At 39.4% G+C, this 22686-nt stretch overlaps 1 protein-coding gene across 4 annotated transcripts in view; it reads right to left on the bottom strand.

Annotated features, from left to right (window-relative positions):
• Positions 1-854: 854 nt before the first annotated feature.
• Positions 855-22686, bottom strand: part of UBR2 (ubiquitin protein ligase E3 component n-recognin 2) — a 46939-nt gene continuing 25107 nt past the window's right edge. For 2 of the 4 annotated variants that reach the window (XM_034060463.1, XM_034060464.1), the window contains exons 18-47: positions 21517-21582; positions 20899-21021; positions 20500-20563; positions 20120-20244; positions 18991-19043; positions 18630-18732; positions 18028-18076; positions 17297-17451; positions 16808-16910; positions 16095-16204; positions 15793-15873; positions 14891-15072; positions 14332-14531; positions 13196-13289; positions 12350-12511; positions 11911-12008; positions 11620-11692; positions 10760-10908; positions 10609-10664; positions 10080-10176; positions 9338-9405; positions 8730-8865; positions 8055-8145; positions 7392-7522; positions 7059-7167; positions 6750-6806; positions 5086-5163; positions 4606-4776; positions 3865-3966; positions 1666-3137 (exon numbers count right to left, since the gene is read on the bottom strand). In XM_034060463.1, the coding sequence (XP_033916354.1) occupies positions 2996-3137; positions 3865-3966; positions 4606-4776; positions 5086-5163; positions 6750-6806; positions 7059-7167; positions 7392-7522; positions 8055-8145; positions 8730-8865; positions 9338-9405; positions 10080-10176; positions 10609-10664; positions 10760-10908; positions 11620-11692; positions 11911-12008; positions 12350-12511; positions 13196-13289; positions 14332-14531; positions 14891-15072; positions 15793-15873; positions 16095-16204; positions 16808-16910; positions 17297-17451; positions 18028-18076; positions 18630-18732; positions 18991-19043; positions 20120-20244; positions 20500-20563; positions 20899-21021; positions 21517-21582 (3228 nt within the window). In that variant the 3' untranslated portion in view covers positions 1666-2995. Of the gene's footprint in view, positions 1590-1665; positions 3138-3864; positions 3967-4605; positions 4777-5085; positions 5164-6749; positions 6807-7058; positions 7168-7391; positions 7523-8054; positions 8146-8729; positions 8866-9337; positions 9406-10079; positions 10177-10608; positions 10665-10759; positions 10909-11619; positions 11693-11910; positions 12009-12349; positions 12512-13195; positions 13290-14331; positions 14532-14890; positions 15073-15792; positions 15874-16094; positions 16205-16807; positions 16911-17296; positions 17452-18027; positions 18077-18629; positions 18733-18990; positions 19044-20119; positions 20245-20499; positions 20564-20898; positions 21022-21516; positions 21583-22686 lie in introns of those variants that run through there. The other 2 variants (XR_004549449.1, XM_034060461.1) reach the window with 2 other exon arrangements.

The raw sequence follows: 22686 nt of genomic DNA, 5'->3' as shown, positions 1-22686 counted from the left end.
CATAAAATAAGATGCACTTAGAGGAAGATGCCAGGGCTGGAACACCAAAGGACAGAAAAGGGTCTGTGCAGCTGCATGTGCACTGCCCCGTCCCAGTAGGAGTTGTTAACCATACCGTACAGCAGCACACTGAACCCTTCAGTCCAGGCTGTTCCCAGTGGTAGGGTTGGAAATGAGGCAGGGATTTTACTTGCTTAATGATCAGCATGGAGACTGCTCTGAGGACACAGGAAGAAGCTGTAGGAAACTGTGGGAGAGCTGAGATGGAAACAGGCTGAGAATCCATGAGCACTGCAGCTCAGCCAACAAATTGCCCTTAACATTGAGATGAAGCAGGTAGAGAGCTGTGGGAGCACAGGTCAGAAGGCAGGAGGTGTTGTTTCCACTACAGTAAAAGTGAGCTTCCTATGGCAGCATGGGGGGACTACAAAGCAGGAACACAGTGAAGACATCAGTGATGTGAACCTCACCCCTCATCCCTTTAAAAAGTGCCATTTACAATCCTTTAAGACGACGACTGGAACCCTTTGGTAGAGGTCAAGAGAGGTTTAGCTGACTGAAGCAAATGACACTAATAATATAATCACCTTACACTTGTAGCCAGGGAACTGCAGATGTTGCACATCCAGGTATTTCTGTTAGCTTGTGATTAACAAGGTGACACACTTGAAGGAACAAGCTCAGCAAAACTCTAGAAGCAACATTTAACAGATGCTTATTGAATGCCAACACCAAAAGCATTCAGCTTTGGTTTGTATTGTGTTAGGATGGGAACTCTGGGGGGTTTGGGGTTGGTTTCTTTCCTCCCCCCAAACAGACAATGCATTCTAGATTGTACACACAATCCATACATCTTAAAGTTATAGCCAATTTATTACAGATATTATTTCCCTGATACTGAAACAATGTTATATATAAATATTTCTACATTAATATAAATACATGCAAAACAAATCAGAAAATAGAAGTCTCGAGTAAAGAATGACTAAATTGCAAAAAAATGGGAACTTGTGTACTTCGCAGTTACTTATGGTCATCGTTTTACCAACCTACTCAACCTTGCAGACTCTGATCCCAGAGGAAGACAAGGAATAATCCTTCTTGCTGCCAGTGTTTTGCTCTGCACAGAGAAATCAGTCCCATCAGTTACCTTTGTAATGTTATGCTTACAGGAAAAGAGTTCTTCAATGCAGCTACACGTTATCTGAAACTGTGGCACACAGCTTAGGAAGCAGGACTCTCCGCAAAGGAATTGTCACGTCACCAAAGGAGTGGGATTTATGGGTACCATGCACAGAGAACTGTCGATAGGTCAACCAGCTTCAGTAGGGGAAGGCAGAGATGAAGCATTAATGTCATCCTGCAACTTCTGCACGTCTCTATCAGAAGAGACACAGCAACACACAAACGATTCCATCTACAACAGGCAGTGGAGACACGAGGAGTCTGTACCGGTTTTAAGAAAGGAACTCAACGTTGGCCAAGTTTCTTTATTTCATACTTCACATCTTCACTCAATACTGGTACTGAACGTTTGAAAAAGGGTCCTGTACACCATGAATATACAAAATTGATCGGAAGCATTAAGTCTGTAAAAATAGAGACAATCCAGTCAGACCAAGTGGAACTGAAGACGTGGTGGACAGTTCAGGGGCTGAAGACTAAAAAGAACCACAGGTTACTAAGGAAACAGAACTATGGACGTTCAGATGTCACTCGTTTGTCAGAAGATAGGAAGGTAATGGGCTTTATTTTCAATCAGTAAGCAGAATGTCACTTTTAGAGACACCTCGGCGGTCTAATTCCATACCACTAGACATCCTCACTGCCTTCAGGCACCCTCAGATCAAGTGCAAATCTGCGCAGTTATAGAATATATTTATAAAATATACTATATGCAAACATCTTTACAGAGCTTTAAATCAAGCCAGAAAGTAAATATACTTGATGGGACAACAGAAGAAAATAATCATGAGCCTATGCAGAAAGGTGGGCAGTGGGATTGGGGCCCTTCCGAAGCCAGAGGAAACCATTCCGTTTGTCTGCAACAAAAAGGAGATGGGATCTGCACCTGAAAAGTTGACTGTTACCAAAAGGGATGAAAATAGCCTCTGTGCTTCTGCAAGTTAACACAGAATGAGCAAATTCACATGAAATACGTGACGCTTTACGTAGCATCACGGTCTTAAAACACCTTCTAAAACACAATGTCAACCCTCGGATACCAATAACCAATCATGTAATTGAGGGTGAAAGGGTTTCCTGGATAAATCCATATGACAAACTACATCGGTCTAAGGAGTGCAATGCTCTGGAAACAGCTTGAAGTTAAGTTATTTTACTTGTCAAAGCTAGTGTTAGGGGTTTTCAGTTTAAAACAAACCTGGAAGCAAGAGAGCTGCAAGAGTCCAAATGGCAAAATCATTTCAGATACACCGAGTGAAAGAATGAATTATCCACTGATGCAGACAGAAACATCCATTTGCTACATTATTTGCTTCCTTACTTCATTCCATTGCATGTACACACAGCTTAAGTATTAAAATGCAGAGTAATAAATAAAACGGCTCAGATTACTAGCAAGGGGCAAACCACAATCCAGAGTTGTGCTCTATCTGGTTTCTGTTTCAGCAGTCCTTTTCTCTTGCAGTTTATAGGAAAAATCATTGTCAGACTTCCAAAAAGAGTCATTCTTTTTGTGTGTGTGTATCAGAAACTCAAGTTTGGGTGCCCGGGTTTATAACCCAAGACCCTTCTGTGAAGGAAGCACAGTGCAAATTATAGGACTAATAAAACTTGCTTACACAGAAAGTTTACTTGATTAATGTTAACTGGTATCTTTATGAAATACATTGTAAAACGAAGATTAAATAACAGGACTGGGTTCAGGGCTGGGTTTTTTTTCCTCCTCAGACATTTTTTCCTAATCCCTCTTCTGAAAAGCTTACTGAGTTACAAAAAGCTTAATAAAGTTCCAGTCTTCAGCAGAGAACCATTATAAATGCTGCCAGTCGATGCCAACTAGTGTCTGGTTTGCTTCTTGTGCATGTCCAATCTCCTCTGTGATACTGTGCTGCTGCCACAGTTTCTGTATCTTTTTAAAGCGCTCTTTGCACAGATGTAAGGGATTCCCACGTCTGAAAAGGAGAGAACAGTTATGAGGAGTGAGGAAACACTGCAGCCGAGCACACACACTCACGTGTGACATGGTATGTATCAGATAACCCCTTCAAATGTCACAGATGTTTAGATGCCCCTTTAACAGTATTCTCTTGTCAGAAGAAATCCAGGGATTAGGAAACTGGAGTGCTACTGTGTCTGGTTGCACACCCTCAGTGCTCAACAGTCCCCTCCAGCCTCTGGGAATCTCATGTACAACCCACACAAGCCTTGACTGGAGGCTTCCAGCCATCTTTCCATGCTGAACCAGTTCAGATGCTATGATTTTCACCCCAGTTTCAGAAGCAGCAAGCATTAACAGCATCAAAGCCCCAACTACTCTCAGAGGAAGCAGCGACAGGAGCTGAGACAAAGAACTCCCACATGAAATAAACTAATCTTGTAGTATTCTCACTTGTTATTAAGTTAACGTAGGCGATGCAAATAAAGGCACTATATACAAATAAGATTTGCAGCCTTAGTTGCTAGGCAACTTCTATACCTCAGGACAACTGCTTATAACCTGGGAACGATCTCCCATAGCTTTAACTTAAAAACACACATTGGCATTAAAATGGTTCAGCAGCCACCTCAAAACATATCATTAGCTATGTAATTAAAAGATAACATAGAAAGTGTATGTTACAAACCAGAGAGTATCAGAATTCCTGTCTTTCAAAGATGTCTTTTTTTCAGAACACTTACCTGAGTCCCTGATCTGTCTCTCCATAATCATCAAGATAAGGAGGAGGATAGAAGCAGCCCTTTGTTTTTCCAGCTAGAAATAGCACCTGACATTCTCGTACTCTAGAGAAACAGAAGAGATTTTGGGTATTGAGTTTTAGGTGAGCAGTTTCTCACAGTTTGTAGACACTGCTTTTCCACCTCAACCTTCATTCTGTACAATCTGCAGGCACACAGTTTTAAGGATACTTCTTGCTAAATAAAGATGTTATTCTCTTCCAGTTGTAACTCCTCAGTAGCAGTTACACACGGTAGGTTCACGCCATATTATCTGCACTCCACATAAAGTACTCAACACAGGAGAATAACATGATTTCACTCCTCACTGATCTTTGCCAAAGGAAACCCAGACATTTCCTAGCCTTTCACTTTCTGAAGATGACAACTAAAATGAATGTTCACGTTTTCAACAGCAGCAACAAGAAAATGCAGGTGTTTGCCTTCAGCATTTTGTAATACTCGAGTGGAAATAAATGCACAGAGAAAACAAATCCACTTTAAAATGAAATTCAAATTTTCTATGATACCTTATCTTCAAAGAAACAGCCTTGTATCAAAGCATAAGGAAGGTAAACGCTATAGCTTTTAGGCAACCCTGCTGTTGGCAAACCACTCCTCCAGTTATATTCATGAAACTATTGATTTCATGTCTACACACACCATCTAACCTAGCGATGTAAGTAGAGGTGTTCAGTTCCTTACCTAAGGAATATGCCCACTCCAGACCCACAAGCATATGTATGTGCAGTACAGGCTCCAACATCTTCTCCTTCTAATTCAGTCTGACAGCAGTAACTCTGAGAACACAGCATGGTCCCACACACAAGGCACAATGTTGGGGCTCTGCTTTTATCACCACCTGATTTCGGACATCTTTTAGTAACCAAAAAATAAAAGAAAATAAGGAAAATACTTTGTCAGTATTAAGTTCTAGATGGTAAAAAGATAACATTTAAATCTACTTTTGAACACTTATGCTGTTAACTGTTAAACAAATCCTTGCAGTTCCTACTGCGCTGAACTAACACAGCAGTTTTGCTGGAAGCCACGACAATCAGCATGTACCCCATTAACGTTTTGAGTCTCTAAATAGCTTTGAAGGCTTTCAGGTTAGAGGGTTCCCAGTTCATGCAAAGGAGCAGAAGACTTTAGTGCTCTGCACTATAATGGCATACAACTTACGAGAAATTGGATGCTTGGTTAATGAGGCAGCTGTAGTCATCCGGAAGGTCTATTAGTTTGTTGGATTCTCTTGCATAGCTAGAATAAAGCAAGCAAATTAACTACTCACACTTCAGTGAACAATACAAAGTGATATCAAACTCATTCATGTTTTCCTGACTCATCAAAATAGCAGCTGGGAATAATGACATTAAGTTTTCCTCTTTCACAGAGTAAAAGGGTAGCGCATGCAGAAGGAACACCTATCTCTCCATTAGACCACCTCCAGTTTCTTAGTCATGGATTCATATGACATGCAGAAAGTTGGAAAAATACCTATGGTGTATGTATGCTTTTAGCAGAACTCATGAGGAGGTCATTACAGGTTTCACTGAGTATTTGTTCTGCTCCCTTATCAGTCTGCTTTTTACTTCCTTGGGTGACATGGTCTGGTGTGAGGTGTCCCTGCCCATGGCAGGGGCTTAGAACTGGATGATCTTAAGGTCCTATCCCACCCAAACCATTCTAGGGTTGTATTTTCCTTTTGCCACTAATATTGAATGGAAAACAGCTTGACTGTCAAGGTCAGAGAACTTGTATCCTGAAGAGCATAAAGTATTCATGTACTGAAAAGGATCTATTTAATGCCAAATATTTATGTCTTTAGAAGTAACAGTTAAAAGTTAACTTTTTGGCAGATGCTATATATTAAGTTTCAATAATCTTCAATTCTAGGAATAACACAAATTTGACTGTGACCTGTAAATAGAGGTTTGTAATGATGCACAACAACATACTGAGAGGAAAACAAAATCACTGTCAAGTTAAACCATCCTGGGAAGAGCAGTTAAGAATCAGCAAAAGGAACACATGGCAATAAAAGGCAACAATCACCCAACAGGAAATTAGTTCTGCTCTTCTTACTGTATAGGAAAGTCTGTTAACAGCCTGGTATTTAACAGAAGAAGCAATTAACCCTTATTTGTGTCACTTTGCCTTAATGTATTTACAGCACAAAGATTGACTTTATGTATTTAGCAGAGGACATAAAATACAGGGATATGTTTTCTGATGACAGCACCATCAGCCTCCATTTATAATTATTTGGATAATTGATAACCACTATTTTTACCCAACCTTCACAAAGAAAAACACCTCAAACGCTTCTCTACACCCACTGAGCATTAAATGTTTTCTGAATGCAAAAGAATTGCTTAGCAAGTAGAAATGCATGAAAAGCAAATCTTCCTTTTAGCAACTGATGCAGTGTTGATTCCACTGAGCAATTTGGATTCTTTCATAAGGGAGTTTAAAAAGCTCTTCAATGCCTGGTATTTTTAAGCAAAGGTTGTAGATGTCTTTTAGCAACAGCATCTCTTTAGAATCAGAAGGTACAAATCTAGTATAGCAAGCACAAAAACAAATGTCACAGCCTCTGATTACTGCAGATCAGTCTAGATAAAACCGTAATATCTAACTTTGCTTTAAGATATGCTAACTAAACAATATTTCACTTTTCTCACAGGATTCTCCAAATCTCTTTGCTTATCCCCTAGTATCTTTGTCATTCCACAAACCAGAAGTGATACTATGTTATTATAAGCATCCTTTAAAAGAACTATTTGGAGAAAACTGCAGCATTAAAGTTTCTTCCTTGTCTCTGCTTAAAACGTGCCCATGTTTACCTGATAGCATGTCTCTTGCCTTCCAGATACCTTTTCACTTCATTGTTACTGCACCAACTACAAGAAAGAAAAGAATTAGCTTTTAACTCCAGTAGATGCTACTTTCCAAACCCAAATAAGCAACAAATCCATGGTACATCTACTCCATAACCTCTACAACCAGAACGATGGCTTTCAAAACACTTCTTCCACAATTGCTTTCCCAATTCCACAATTCACTTCTAGATAGGCACTCCTGGGAGAATAGTTCCATGACTCTCGTGCAGGATTCCTTGTGTTATTGAATCTAAGCATATAAACAGGACTTACCTTTCTATTAATGTGTTCAGAATCTCACTGTTTTCTTGAAAAAGGCAGGTGAGGTTGTTTGGCAAGGACAGATAGCTACATAAGTGTTCAAACTGGTTGGGTCCGTTGACTGAAAGAAAAAGGATGCTCATCATTACATTGTCTTAAATGGTATTATCTACAATAAATGAAATACAGCTGTAAATAATGGGACACCTATCATTTCCTTTGTTTTTTTCTTTTAACTGACTGCACAACCCCCAGTAAAACATCAGAGAAGAGCAAAATATGCAAGAGAGCATAAATGTAATTTATTTGCATTGAAAAGCTGATTTAACACAAACCAGATACTACCTTGAATTTCTGAGGGTGCTGGGACTCCATTTAAGTAATGGAAAAACAAAGCAGAACATCTCAGGAAAGGCATGATTCCAGCTTTTAGATTCCTCCACAGGTGCCAGCCTGAGGAAACTTCTTTCAAGGCACTTAAGAGAACAGAGTAAAAAATCATGTCACTTTGAGAGCTGTATTTAGTAAGTCTTCAGTCATATTTCATATTGAATTACTGATGCTGGGTGCCATGGTTTAGAAGGAGGTGTCCCTGCCCACAGCAGTGGGGTTGGAACTAGATGATCTGAAGATCCTTTCCAACCCTAACTGCTCTATGATTCTATGTTCAAGTGGTGCAAGCATTATACCAAGTGTTTATTTCACAGCTGACTCCAAGACAAAGAACAGAGACTCATAAAACCAAAACCAACTGGGACAGTAAATTAAGGGGAATTGTGCACAGACATTTCAGATCCCACCAAGTTTTCTGTACTCAGACACTGTCAATTCCAGACACTACACACCTGCAAACTGACTAGAAAAACTGTTCCAGAGCATAATGCTCACAAGCAGGTATCTTCATGAACATTCATTGACAGCATTAGTATACGGAATTAGTCAGTAGTTCATGTTGAGTTCAGGAGGGGGAAAGTATTATGAACTGCTATCAAAACATTGCACTTTTACCTTCCTGTACACTGGCAAAGAAATTTATACAGTGTAAGCACAGCTACTTCCTCTTCACTGTTGGTGTTTTCTTGATCCATGCCATTCTCTTCTGAGGGAGAAAGAAGCAATAAGCAGGTTACTTCATATATAAGTGTTTCTACACCAAGAATGTATTTCTTAAAGTTTTGACAAAAAGGCCCAAACTAAGTGAATCACTCCACTGGGCTATAATATGATGTATTGGAAAGAGGTTTTCAGCTCACATCTTCTGTGGTAAGTTTATGCAACTGTCAACATCAGAGACGCCCTGGTTTACATGTTCAATCAGTTGGGATTCTCAATACACCTGCTTGGAGTTCTTTGCTTTTGGCACATCACACCTTACCCAGTTCCTCCTACCAGGAGATACATGGATTACTTTGCTAACTGCAACTCATGCATCACACAACGCCTAAGCCAAGTCTTAGCAATACTACATTGCTACATGACTTGGAAAGCTAGGATCCATGATTAGTTATGCTCCAAAATACCTTCAGTGCTAAGCAATAAAGACAGAAGACTGAACTTTCATGAACAGAGTTTATCAGTAATCTGTGACTATAAACTGCACAGATTTACCCACAGCACCCTCGTGTTTGCCAAGTACAGAACTGAGGAATCATGGCACTGAAAGATGGAAGAATGTGGCATTACCTGTTGATGAGGTAAGTAAAATCTGTATGATGTGTGCCATCGTGACAAGATGAAACAGGTGAAGATCTCCAGTGCCAAGACTAACCCCTGAAAATTCCTGACAGTGTATGGCAGGGAAAGAGAGCACCAAGCTTACCTGCAAAAGAAAACAAGACACCTGGAATATGCCTTTCCTTTTGAATCCACCTATTTTCTCTGCTCATGCTGCAGCTCCCCTAAGGCTAATTTTGAAGTGAAATAAACAGCCACAATTTAAGGTAACTATATCAGGGGTTCTGGGGGTGGTGTTGAGGTTTGGTTGGTTTTGGTTTGCTTTTGTTGCTGCTGTTTTGTTTGGGTTTAGTGGTTTTAGAGCTGGGTCTGGGTTTTTCTTTTGCTTTAACATTCAAAGAATACACATTCGGCCTTGTTATCCCCATTTATATTTGTAGGTAAGAGTACTTGAAATGAAAAAGAGCCTTTAAATTCTATGAAGTAGTGATAAAATACCAACCCCCTGAACATTCTGAAAGGTTCCTAACCCAGAGTAACGAGGAAGTTTCCAATTCAATTTTTACATAGTGCCTACTGGATCAAAGCATTCTTACTGGATCTGATGGAACACTTACCAGTAAGTGAAACATGTCAATATCAAGTATGCAAGGAAGACTTCCATTTTGTTCATTAGGCACCAGTGCTGAGTATTTTAGAGAGAAAAATAAACTTATTAATGGAACATTCAGATATTAAAAGGTTTCTTAGTGCACTTCAGTTATAAAACAAGAGCCATCTCCTTGGTTTATACGCTTTAAAGCACTTGAAATACAGATGTGCCCATCTGGGCCAGAAAATCATGAATTCAAGAGGTTTTCAATATTACTGGAAAAGATTTTTGCCTTTTTCAGTATAAAGTATTGAAATGAAACAAACCCAAAGCAACTATCACAAAACAAATGCTGCCAGCCACTATACTCATAGTGACTTCTCTTTCATTGCTTTGGTTTCTAGTGGGAGACAAAATGAGACAGTATCCCAAGCTCGGATCCAGACAGCTTGTGACTAAACAAGGTTCATACCTCATGTAACTCATCTGTGTGATAAACTCAAAAATACATTGCTAAAGAGTCTCTTAAACTCTGCTTCCTTCTCCTCTGCTTTGGGCATCTAAAATCAGCAACATAAATGCTGGGAAGAATCAACAGAACTCCTTCACAGCAAAATATCCATGCTTCTCTTGAAATGTGAGAATACCACCTCTTGGTTTATTACTTAAAAGCAATGCATAAACCAATCTTCTTGTAATCATGACTACATTCCATGAGCATTTTTCTGTATCTCCTTGTAAAAAACAGCATAAGGTGGTGAACTTACATGCTAAGAGAGTACAAAAGTGACCCTGTACTGCTGAAAGAGATGAAACTGTCCAGTGAGCTGCTGCAAATCTTGTTAATGACTTAAGGCAGTCATCCTTTAAAAACAAAGAGACACGGCCACAGTTAATGCAGTTCCTCAATGTGAAAAGGTTGTTTGACTTACAGCATTTGAGCAGACCCCTCAAACCACCCCCATCAGCTACAGTTTAGTGTCTAAATACACAACAGATATTGATCTTTAAGTATATGTGCATATGTATGTTTATACAAGTTCCCTTCAGTATCCTTATTTTGACTGTTACCATGAGAAAACTTTACTAAATTATGAATTTATGGCAAAATAACCCAAAATATAATGGGTTTGCTTGTTAAGATTTGATTGTTACATAGATGAATAATCAGATACTGACTCCAACAAATAAGATTATCAGGTAACCCAAACTTAAAATTTAGATATTCTGCATTAAAGCAGCATAATTCCCTCTTTTTTCCACTGATTCAGAGAGGAATTGCTACTTGATCCTTACCTGTCGACAAGGTAAGTGACCAAACAATGGTTTATCTTCATCAGCTAAAATCCGTTCTGGAAAAAAACAAGCCCACAATGTATTTCAGCAGTGTGAACTTAACTAAATCCCAAAATTCAGACAGAAAGGAGCAAAATGAAGACGTTAATACCTATAGTCTGTATCGTGTAAGCACAGCTTCCCCAACACATTACAGGTACACGAGGATCTTCTTCATTTGGATGAACCTTCAAGCCTACTTTGTATGTTGCTGTACCAAAAGTTGTTAACATCTCCTTTATGCTCTCAGAATAAGGATTCCTGAAATGAAGAAGACAGTATTACTAATTCATTATTTTCTGCATTGGCAGCATAGAACTTTTAATGATGAGCATTTACCCCACAGCTGAACACCTGATTTTTCAAGCTTAAGTGAGAACTCCAATACCTTTGCTTGGATCTGGGATTCTGTAACCTCTTTCCTGTGACACATACACTCCCCCAGTTATTTTTTCATTATCTGATTGGAATGGATCTCATTTTTTAGTATTAAGAAGAGCCAGTCTTCAAAGATAATATAGTTAGGGCTAAAGTAAAAGCATGGGGTGTGACTGATCCTCAGTCACATTCCCTACCTGAGGAAGGGTAGGCACAAACAAAAGCACCCCATAACAGCTGAAATTACATACTAACATACTCTCCATTTCATAGTCTTCAGGTTTTACTTGTGGTGCTGAGCTCCAAAAGGGCTCTTTCATCCAGTTACAAGTAATATGGAAACAAAGCTTAATCCTGATGACTACACAACTGCAGCATCTCTGCACATCCACCTCTGAAATTCTACTGCATTATTTACTACTTGTGGGTTGGACTTCAATATTATCATAATAATGAGGTCAACTTTTCTAATTAAAGCAAAATCCATGTATTTTCCTTAATGATTGAGACCTTATAGCACAGGAGTCACATTCTGTTTTCATGTTACCATTTCATGATTCATTTTTCATGATTTATTAAGACAGAAATACATACTTGGGTTTGAAATCTGGTCTAAATCCTTCAGGTAATTGCAGCTGATCCATTTTTTCTGAATGGCCAGAATTGCCTGTACAAACAAGAAGTAATAAACCACAGATTATCCACCTATGTGTACTTACTACAGTATAAAAAGGTGCAGGAGAATATAGGCATAAACTGAAATTCCAAGCTGTTCTGATCACTTTCACAACCATCTCTCAACTGCACTGTGGCAGAACCACAAGACTTGGTCTTTTCCATGAATATTGTAACATTCTCCCATACAGAGATACACATCAGACTTACCTGCACCATCTTCATCTCGAAGTAAATGCAGCGCTTTTATTTGCTGGGATACTGTTTTGATCCACTGAGTTAGGTTTGGTTGGCTTGCAAAGTTTAACCTGTCCAAGAACATACACAAACAGAATATGCACATGAGTTAAAAACAAACTATATGTTGAATTAGTGTTTCATAGGCATCCCATGTTCTTGTGTTTCTCAACAATCTCTGCTGTGCTACTTCTCTACATTCAGTTCTTTTCCTGCAGGCCTTACACTTTACTCTCCCTTCACACTCTAAATTCCATACTATTCAACCATCAAGTCCATAAGCCAAAATAAGGAGGCAGGCAATCCATTTGAGATGATCAAAACAGAAGATAACAAACACCTTGAAAGGGTGTTTCGGGGTGTAGGATTTTGGTTTATACATTTTTGGGGGACATCTCTAAAGCCAACAGACCTGTTAAACAAAACCCTCGGTGGAGGAAGCAGAGGAATAACGGTGTTGCTTAAGCATTCACAAAGTGGGCAAAGGAATTCACCGTTTTCTACATCGTAACTTGTGTGTACTCGTAACCTTTGTTGTCTTCGTTGCTCTTTTGCTTGGACAGCATCAAAATACCTTTAGAAAAGAGCAAAGTATTAGTGGCAAATTATAAGAACATTAACATACAGATGAACAAATTCCCATCAAGGCTCTCTTTTGTCTTTCCCAGATATACATAAAAGAGTTATCACAAGGAGAAAGTTCTATCCTGTGACTGATAAAGCATTACTAACTGTAGACTAAGGTTTTGGCAAAACCCCCCGAAGTGCTGAAGGTCATTGGGCTGTTAGGTCTCAGCTATAGCAACTTCCATTTACAGTAATAAGGGTAAGGGGAACAGGCAAAAAAAAGTTGAAAGCTCTCAGTTTCACATAAAGGTTTTAGGGAGAAGCCAGGAGCATTATCCCTGCGCTTATTCCATTATATACCACAAGAGAGCACTAACTGGAAGAAATGGTGGCTGATCTCCAAATCTGTATTGGATTCACTGCTTTGTTAAACCTAGCTGCTATTCCTCTGAGATGGTTTAGAGCATGTCTGACAATGACCCAAAACTGGACTGAACACAGGCACCTAAGGACATTCTCAGGAGTTAACAGCAACCACACAGGACTGTACATGACCTACACAAGAAGATGCAAAACACATCTCCAGTGAGGAGTGGTATCAAAGACCACGATCCTGTGCATAGTTACAGCCACAGGCAAACTGATGGCATGATGTGCCATTTAGACTAAAAACTTCTATAAAGCTTTTTACCTTTGCCAACAATGAGCATGCATAATATGTCCACAGCTCCCCGTGTGTGTTCCACACGACAGATCTGGATGCATGAATAATGGGTCATACTTTTCTGTATTTGAAATAAAACAAAACAACCTTGAAATAAAGAGTTATCAAAAGATTTAACTACAGATAAACATAACACATTTACGTTATTATTAAGCTTTATTATAAAAGTGTAACTCATTTGATGAGGCATAAAAGCTATTACTAATCCACAACATTTAGACCATTTACGAGCATCACATCATTTTGTTTCGAGTGGAAACGGCTGAGGGACCTGGGGGATTCAGTCTGGAGAAGGCTCAGGGGGGACCTGATGGCTCCCTACACGTGCCTGCAGGAGGATGGAGCCAGGAGGGGCTGGGCTCTGCTCCCAAGGAACAAGGGATGGGACAAGAGGAAACGGCCTCAAGCTGCACCAGGGCAGGTTTAGATGGAGCTGAGGAACAATTCCTGCCCCACAGGGTGCTCAGGCATTGGAACAGGCTGCCCAGGGCAGGGCTGCAGGCACCGGCCCTGCAAGTGTTCACACAGTGTGGAGACGAGGCCTCAGTGCCATGGGGCAGTGGTGGCCTTGGCAGGGCTGGGAATGGTTGGACTGGATGAGCTTAAAGGGCTTTTCCAACCTAATTGATTCTGATTCTGCATAGAGACTATAGAGGAACCTTTGTAACAATGTTCACTGATCAGTGTGATCTGTTTCACCAAGTTAACTAAATCCAAGTGTTGTTTATTATCACTAAGAGGCATTTCAGATCATGCAACTGAGGGGAAGGAAATGTCTATCTCGTGCTTTTGCAGCACTACATCAAGACCTCCTCTCTCTATAACTTTAAGGGTGGTGTTCAAGAACAAACACTTCTGCTTTTAAAGGGGTTTTTAAACAATAAACCATTTATTTCCAGTTATTCATGGCAGAACTTTTAGATAATGCCTTGAAGTGATTTAGAACACACATTCCTAATTCACTAAATATATGGGAGCTTTACCACCAATCATAATGAAGTCATTCACAATTACACAGTTAACACAAGAAAGTGAGGCCACAGGTGGTTGCTGCAGTGACTTGACATTCCTTAATATTAAAGACAACTCTAAATACTACTTACCAGGGTCTGGAGTACTTTTGCTTCTGTTTTTAGACAACACAGTTGACCGCTGAATAAATGCTGCCAAGACCATAGCCCTGCTGTCCACTTTAACTTCTTGCTCCTCCTGACACAATATACACATCACAACCTGTCTCTGTTCAGCTACTCTAGTTTGCTCTGGTCCCAAGGCTGTGAGTTTGGCATCCGAAATCACAGGGCTGGAATATTCAAAGAACACCAGTGAGCAAACGGTTTGAAAACACTGCAAATCAGAGCATGATTTACATGTGATTAATGAGCTTCTGAGCTTCATGATAAATGCTCCCTGACAAAAAAGACTTTTGGCATTTATACAATTCCCATGTCCCCAGAAATAGAACATATTTACCAGAAAAAATTCCTACCCTCCTAATAGTATGACACAGTTTAACACAAACTGTGTCTGCAGCCCTCCAGCATCACCAACTTACGAATGGTTTTCCATCAAGACCAATAAAACCACTTTTTAAAGCAGCCACAACAGCACAATCTGATATCAGAGTTACAGGAAAACACAATGTAAATGACATTCCTTTACCTATTCTCATGTACCCCAGAGGTTGAGGTATCGAGCTCTTCCAATGTCTGCTGAAAGAGTTCCTTGTTTTCATTAATGAAGTGCCGCTGCATCTCAGACATCTGGGCCATGATCTTCTCCCTGCGCAATCTGGCAATCTCAGCTTTCCTCTTCCTTTCAGCTTTGTCTTTGTCGCGTGAGCTCTGAAATCATATTGTTCACTGGGTTACTTTTTACACCTGTTGCAACAGACAACTCTTAACTACTGCTATGTGTAACTTGTACTAACCTCCAAACAAGGAAAATCTCAGAAACAAAGACAAAAAGCTTATTTTGTGCTCCCTTTTGTGCAGATCCAGAAGGGTACCTCTCTCCCTCAACCTTTATGTGTGGGTTTTATTTCTTTTCCCTTTTCAAGCATTTATAAATGTGACAGATAAAAAGGTAAGCAAGTGACACATCTTGTTTCTAGCACTGCTCTCCATCTGTTCTAGCCATATTCCTACATCCACTACAGTGCTCCAAGGTCTTTGTGTAGCATCTAGAAGGTCATCTCGAGCTAAATGATTTGGCAGACCTCATTTGGAATAAGCATGGTAAAAATATACAGGTACCATTTCATTTAACTTCCAAAGGAGGCTGAAATTACGGGAAGAGCAGATTCATTAAATGCTGGGATCAGTACTACAGACAGTCCTAGGGAGGTACACTTGCAAAAGACTTAAAGACTACAATCTACAAAAGGAAGGAAACAGTCCAGGGACTCTCCCAATAGGTCTTCCAAACAAATGAGTTTGATCTATAAAGCCAGGAGACAGAATTTCAGGAATCACTGATATTTCCCATATCTGAATTAAAGCAGCAATTAGAAACACAGTGCTTTGCTAGTCCTGGATCAGCTAACTGTTACAGCTTGCTTTTACCTCCTCCATTATATTGCCTTCTGTCTCAGCCACAGGACTCGTAGAAGAGCTTTCTCTTAGTTTCTTGATAGTATTAAAAGTCTGTAAGAGAAAAGCAACATGTATTTGTTTGTGACATGTGTCTGTAACTGCCTAATGCTGACAAATAACAAACAGCATTGGGATTCCAGGAGAGGAAGAAAGCAGGTACACAACAAACCAATGTATGAAATAAGGAAACCTTCACAACGTGATCAGGAAAGTTTCAAACTCTCCATGATTTTCAGCAGTTACATAAAACAGAACTAGAACAGAATATTTACCTTCAATATCCATCTGATCATGTCCTTATGCACTTCCAGATGAGGTGCATTTTGCAGTGTTTCTAGCATAGCAAGTATACTAGGGGAATTACTTGGTGCCTCTCCTGGTCCTGAGAAAAATGACAATCACAATTGATTATCCTGTCACCTGTCAAACGAATCATTCACTAACATTAAAAACAACAAAATCCAACCCCCAACCCTTGGGTATGCTCAGCAGCTGAGGAATTCCTTCAACAAATAGGCACAATGTCTAACTTCCATTCCCCCCATTGCAAGTACTTGCATTAATACCTTCTAAATCCTAAAAGGTTAGAGGAAATAAGTCTCAAAAGCCTTGCTCACTGACTGTATTATCATACAAGACATGCACCCTATGTGCTGCCTGGCTGCTTTCATCTTGGGAGCTGCCATGTACAACTTCCAGTATTTTATTCCCATCTATTTTAAAGGGAAGAGTCTTAGCAGCTTTTATGTCTTAGCAAAACTAGAGGCACTAGTCAGAAGAAACAAAGGAGAGTCAGCATTAAAAGACTGATGAAGAACACGACCACAGTAGTTGCACTTTTAGCATGTGATCCAGTACAGCAATATGCCTTGAGATGCTACCTACAGATATTAAGAACCAGATTTACTAGGAATTATTCAACTTTTGGATTTCTCCTCTAGGAAAACCTTATTTGCTATACATCTGAAAAGAAAGGCATACATACGTGATATTTTCTGAGTGAAGGTAAATGTTACAACATTCTCCTCAGTGGCATTCTCTAGATGTTGTTTTTCTTCTTGTAGTGCCATTCCAATCAAGTGCAAAACCTAGACAAAAATTACAAGGTTTAGTTCTTAAAGAATCCATAGAATCTCTTCATATGCTTTGTGTAATTCATTAAGAGACAAGGAAATCATACACAAAATTACAAGGCAAGAATACAGAAGTTATTTCCATATGCAGAATTCTCCCCTCTCCTGTGCATTCCATTGGAAATTTACCTCTATCTTCCATTTACTTCTAAAACTAGACTGCATTGCAGGCAGAGGGGCTTCCCTAGGCTCGTGTATCAGAAAACACAACTTTCTTCTCATTCAGAGTATTCTGGGCATGTTAGATACCAAGTAAACAACCCAAATCTATAAACCCATGCTAAAAGCTAATATACACATTCCATCCTTTAGCACAGCATGATTTAAGTGAGGAAACATACCCTTTGCAGCATGGACTCTGACCAGGCATAGCCATTATGTTCTACTGCCCACTGCAGTATAGTTCCCATAATACACAGCATGACATCAGATTGCAGAATATTCACCAGACTTGCAAAAAGTGGGCAGAAAGCAGGAAGAGCTGGTGGGGGAAGTGCTGAAAGGGAAATTTGTGGGACATTTCAGCATCTCTCAAGTTCGAGACACACATATAACATGGATGACTTTAGGGAGCTTAAGAACTTAAGCCAAGACAGTATACAGCTCCTTATAGAATCACAGAACTGTTTGGGTTGGAAAGGGACTTAAGATTTTAAGATTATCCCATTCCAACCCCTGCCATGGACAGGGACCCCTTCCACTGGAGCAGCTGCTCCAAGCCCCTGTGTCCAACCTGGCCTTGAGCACTGCCAGGGATGAGGCAGCCACAGCTTCTCTGGGCACCCTGTGCCAGCGCCTCAGCACCCTCACAGTGTTGCTAAACAGTATTACAGATAACAGGCTGCAGCATTCAACATGGCTTGCACGTAACAGAAAAGCCAAAGGAGTAAGCCCTTCATAAGGCTGTTTTCATGATGGATGGGATTTATGTCTATAACCAGGGAGATACAACAGAAATTGCTACATTTTAAAGCAGTTTCTGGCTAGCCCAAGAACAGGATGCTAGTCTAAATACTGGGGCAATACATGCTTTGGTAGATGCTTCCATCTTCTCTCAAAGAGAATTAAATACCTGTATCTTCTCTGTTCTGTCTTCTTAACTTCCGTTGTGCTTCCTCAGCCTGAAATAGAATGATATTGACAAAAACCTATACAAATCCAAAACTAATCAAAAGGCATTCATGCTCTGCTATGTTGTTACTGGTTTTCCCCCCCTTTTCCTAGCCTTAAATAAAATAAGAAAGCTTCCATTTCTTCAGATCTACTTGTAATATAGGGTATGCAGCTTCAAAATTAACCTTTCACTTTGATACTAGCCTGGTATCTTTTTCTAGCCTAAAATTGCAAGGCAAGTCTGACCTAAAATGGCATTTTCCATCAAGGTAAGTGAAAAATACAGACTTGTTTAAATACTTTCAGTAAAATAGGACTTAAAAGAACCCTTTTAAAGGCGCACTGCTTGCAAGAGTGCTGTATAGGGCACAGAACCTGGTGGCACAGAAATCACTGCACAATCTTGGGCAAATTTTGTTAACATTCTCAATTAAGTTAACTTTCAAAAGGTAACTTTTAAGCAGCTGATAATACTTCTTCACCTCACACTTCTTCAAGCTTTGGATAAAAGCAAACCCCAAGAAGACAAACCGAACCCCAGACAGTTAAATTATTAGTTACCTTTGATTGCTCTGCCCTTGAGAAGTGATAGAAATACAGATTGAAGTTCCTGGCACATTCTGGTTTTAATTCATACAGCCCTCTGCCTGTTAACCCAGGCTTCCTACAAAAACCAGAAGAACCCAAACAATACATTCATTGATGGTTAACATGGGACCATAGATGGTTAAGTAAAACAGCTAAAAAACCCACTGCTCAACAGGCATTCTAGAAATCAAACAAGCAACAGTATTAAGCATGATGCACATGAGTAAAGCCATGGGAAAGCAACATGACACAGCCCCTTCTTCTACTCTCTCATTTTCACTGATTTAGATATTCCACTTTTAAGGTTGAAAGATTAGAATTAAGGGAAACATACTTGAAACATGCCACTTCTTCAATCACATTTTCCATTCCCGTCTCTCTGTTCTCCTACAGTGAGGGAAAAGACAAGACAGTGTGTTACTGTAGTGCTTGGATAAAACACATTCAAAACCACACAACACTAGTTAAGTACATAAATGGAATGTAGTAGGAAGACATTTTATAGGCACTGAAGAGGACACAAAAGCATCTAAGGTGAAAATACATTCAGGAATAGCAGCTCTGCAAAAGTATTGTTTAAATATTATGTATTAAAGGCTTTTTTTCTTCTGTTTTATTTTTGTCATAACAAACTTGGATGCCACAATAACAGAAGAGAAACCTTTAAGTTAGTTTATGTAGGAACATTTCTAGCCCTTTAACATGAAGCTGATCTAGGAAAGCTAAAAAGACCCAATAATGTAAAATAGTAAATGGTAAAACCACCACAAAAGGTAGCAGGAGAAATAAGCTCAAATATGTACAGCATTACTTCACACACACATTAACTGTTAATATTCCCATCCCCTTCCTGCAATACATACCCACAACAATTAACAGGCTAGGGAAAAAGTACTTAAGACTGACAATGCAATTTAGAACTCAAGCTTAAATCCTAGCTTGCTCTTCCATTCAAGCTTAAAGTGTTTTTAAAAACCCATAATGCTCTCCTACAAAACCCCTCATACCAGAATTCAGATAAATGCTCCTGTCCATGAAATGAAACATTTCTGTTCCACAAGTCATTATGCTCTCTCTGAATTCACGGCTTTTCAATTATTGTTAGGCTTTAAAATATAACATATATTTTTGTGTAGCTCTGACAACCCACTTCCATACGTCTATTCATGGCTTATAACCAGACTGCAGACACTGCCAGCCAGATGGCCTGATAAGAGACAGTATTAAAAAGAGAAAAGAGCTGAAGCAGCTCTCAGGTTCCTGCCCATTTCGTATGCTGTTTCTTCTTCTATAGCTCCTTTCTACCTTCTCCATGACAACTGTTAAACTGTACTCACGTTAACTTTGCTCTTAAGCATAATCATGCTGCTCCCATTCTAATGGCATAAGATTGTGTAAGAAGAATTTCCAGCCATCAGTCTTACAGGGTTGAAGTTGGTTTCCGCCCCCCACAAGTTACTTACATCTTCAGGTAATGCCTTCACCAATTCACTGTGAGCCATTGGCCTAATGCTCAGTTGATGGATAATCTCTCGTTTGATTTCATCTGTTGCATTTACCTGTCCTATTCCAGGACTGAATCTTTCTCCTGTAAATGTAATAAATATACATATAAAAAGACTGGAAAATAAGCGTCTTCTGTGAAAACTTGTGTTCACCCCCAGTGTTCAATGATTCGTTATGTTAATCTAAGGAGGTTTGAAGGCTTTTCAGCTGAGAAAGAAATCAGAACTACAGGAAGTTCAAAATACAACTGAACTTGAGATGCCAATGAAGAATGCTCATTCCAGACCATTAAAGAAACCAAACTAAAACCAAATAATGAAAGGTATTCTGAGCTTACCAACAATCATTATAATGAGATACAGCATCTCTTCTATAAGAGTGTTATTCTGTTGAACAACATCCTGCATTAAAAGAAAAGAAAGAAACCAAAAGAATTTACATTTTCCAATCAAGGGTAAAAGAATTATTCCATATGCTGAAAATATTTTTTCAGTGCTTCAAAACATTGCCTGGTTTCACCCTTAGCACTCCCAAATTAAGCCATGTTGAAATGCAGCCACAACTGACTTAAACTGCTTCAACAACGCAAAAGGGTTTCTGACATTGACCAGTTGAGCAGGTGAAAGGATCTGTACATATCTCAAACTGGTCAAACAAAACTGAATAGGACAGGTTTTGCACAGCCTTCATACAACAGCACACAGTTGCACATTTTCTCTTGTAGAAATTAAGGTACCTTGTTCGTATTTTCTGAGCTAAATCTTTTGCCATAGTCTGGAGTACTAAATATCTGATAAAGCTCAAAGCGACTCAGCATGATCATCAAGAAGTGATTTGGATCCATCATGGACACACCTGTCTATTAAAGAAAAACTTTATTAGAAACAGAAGATACAACAACAGGGTGTTGTTATAGCATATTTGTGTATTTCTATACCATGCTCACGGTATATTCTTTATGACATTCACTCCTCTATCCTGGGCATGAAGATTTAGTTACTCAAGTCTACTCTCTTTGGACTCTAATAATACAAGTGACAGCATGTTTGACAAACAGGATCCTATGCTCCATCAATAGTTTCTGAAGCCCTGAGTATTTTACACTTAAAAGGGCAATTTCTTCTATCTCAAATACTCTACATAAAATTTGATGAAAGACACTTGGTTGGTTGGGTTTGTCTCTACAATGCTGTCCCTGCTGGGTCTACATAATATCACTTAGTGTATAGTATATAAACAGTTTAAAAACAAATCCCACAAATAATGACTTTTTTCCTTGTCATTAAAAGATTCTGATGGAGCTAAAACGAAATGCAAACATTTGATCAATGTGCAAACTGGTACATGTGGTTACCTGAAGCATTACTATGTCCTTGTCAAACATCTCCCTCCTGCACTTCACATTATGATAGTAATAAATCTGAAACAAAAGAAAACCAAACCCACAATCGTTAACAAACTGATTTAATCAAAACTTACTTTCAGTCTGGAAACACTGACTTTGTTCTACAGTATTAGCAAACAAAATATGAATCTGTGTCTTGAGATATAATGATACAAATATTCATATGCAAAAAGCACTTTCACATGGCACAAACAAAGCGCAGTTGCTGGCTGGGTTGTGCTGATTTAATGTCTAGATTGCATATACTTAGAAGAAGAATCTTGTGGAATTCCTTGGGCTTCACTTTTAATCCATCCAGTTGTTAAGCAATGAACTGTTTGAACTTCACAGGAGCAAAAGCCCTTGCCGAAAAGTTCCTTCTTTGCTCCATAAATTGCTCTTTAATTATCTGAGATGAGAGCTTACAGGAATTGCCAGATTCACAAAGTGTTCATATTGTGACAGAACCATTCTTAAGCCAAAGCGCGCTGCAAGTGAACTCGACATGGACACCACCAACCAGTGGCAACACCACAGTCATGGCACTAAGATGTGGGAAAGACTGAGTCTACCACAGTTAAGGGAAAATAAAGAGGTTCCACCTGGAGCAGGGAATAATCTTCAGCATGCTGAACTTTCTTCTAGAGACACATTATTTCTCACCAGAATTACACGGAAGAGAGGTAGGCATGTCTCCCCTCTCCTCCCCACACTAATAATCCACACATACAGATGCCTATTCCTATCTTCTAGGAAATCATCCGAAAGAAACTGGTTGAACTTGAGCTCTCCATAGGCAAAGGAAAAAGAAGGGACTTCCAGACTATGGGAGCTGTATTACCTAAGCTAAACAATGCTCTAGACTTCAAGATGCTGATGAGCAGGGGAAATGAACACAGCAACTTATTTCTCCATCAAAAGCTATGCTGAAATATCGATTTGATGTATGCCTATAGTAATACAGGCAGTGCTGTAACTGTACATAACTAGACCTCCTTTCACTTTAATAATAACAATAAAGGACATCACCTTATTAGATATCCTTTTGGTTAAGAGGCAAAAGTGGCAGAATACATTTGAGAAGCTTAATTCAGTCTCGTAGTACACAGGCAATGCAACTCTCTAGTGAAGATGAGGGCT

The sequence above is a fragment of the Melopsittacus undulatus genome, chromosome 3 (genome assembly GCF_012275295.1).
Source record: "Melopsittacus undulatus isolate bMelUnd1 chromosome 3, bMelUnd1.mat.Z, whole genome shotgun sequence".
NCBI classification, from domain to species: Eukaryota; Metazoa; Chordata; class Aves; order Psittaciformes; family Psittaculidae; genus Melopsittacus; species Melopsittacus undulatus.
Note: the sequence above shows the minus strand (reverse complement) of the source record. Positions and strands in the feature narration are given on the sequence as shown.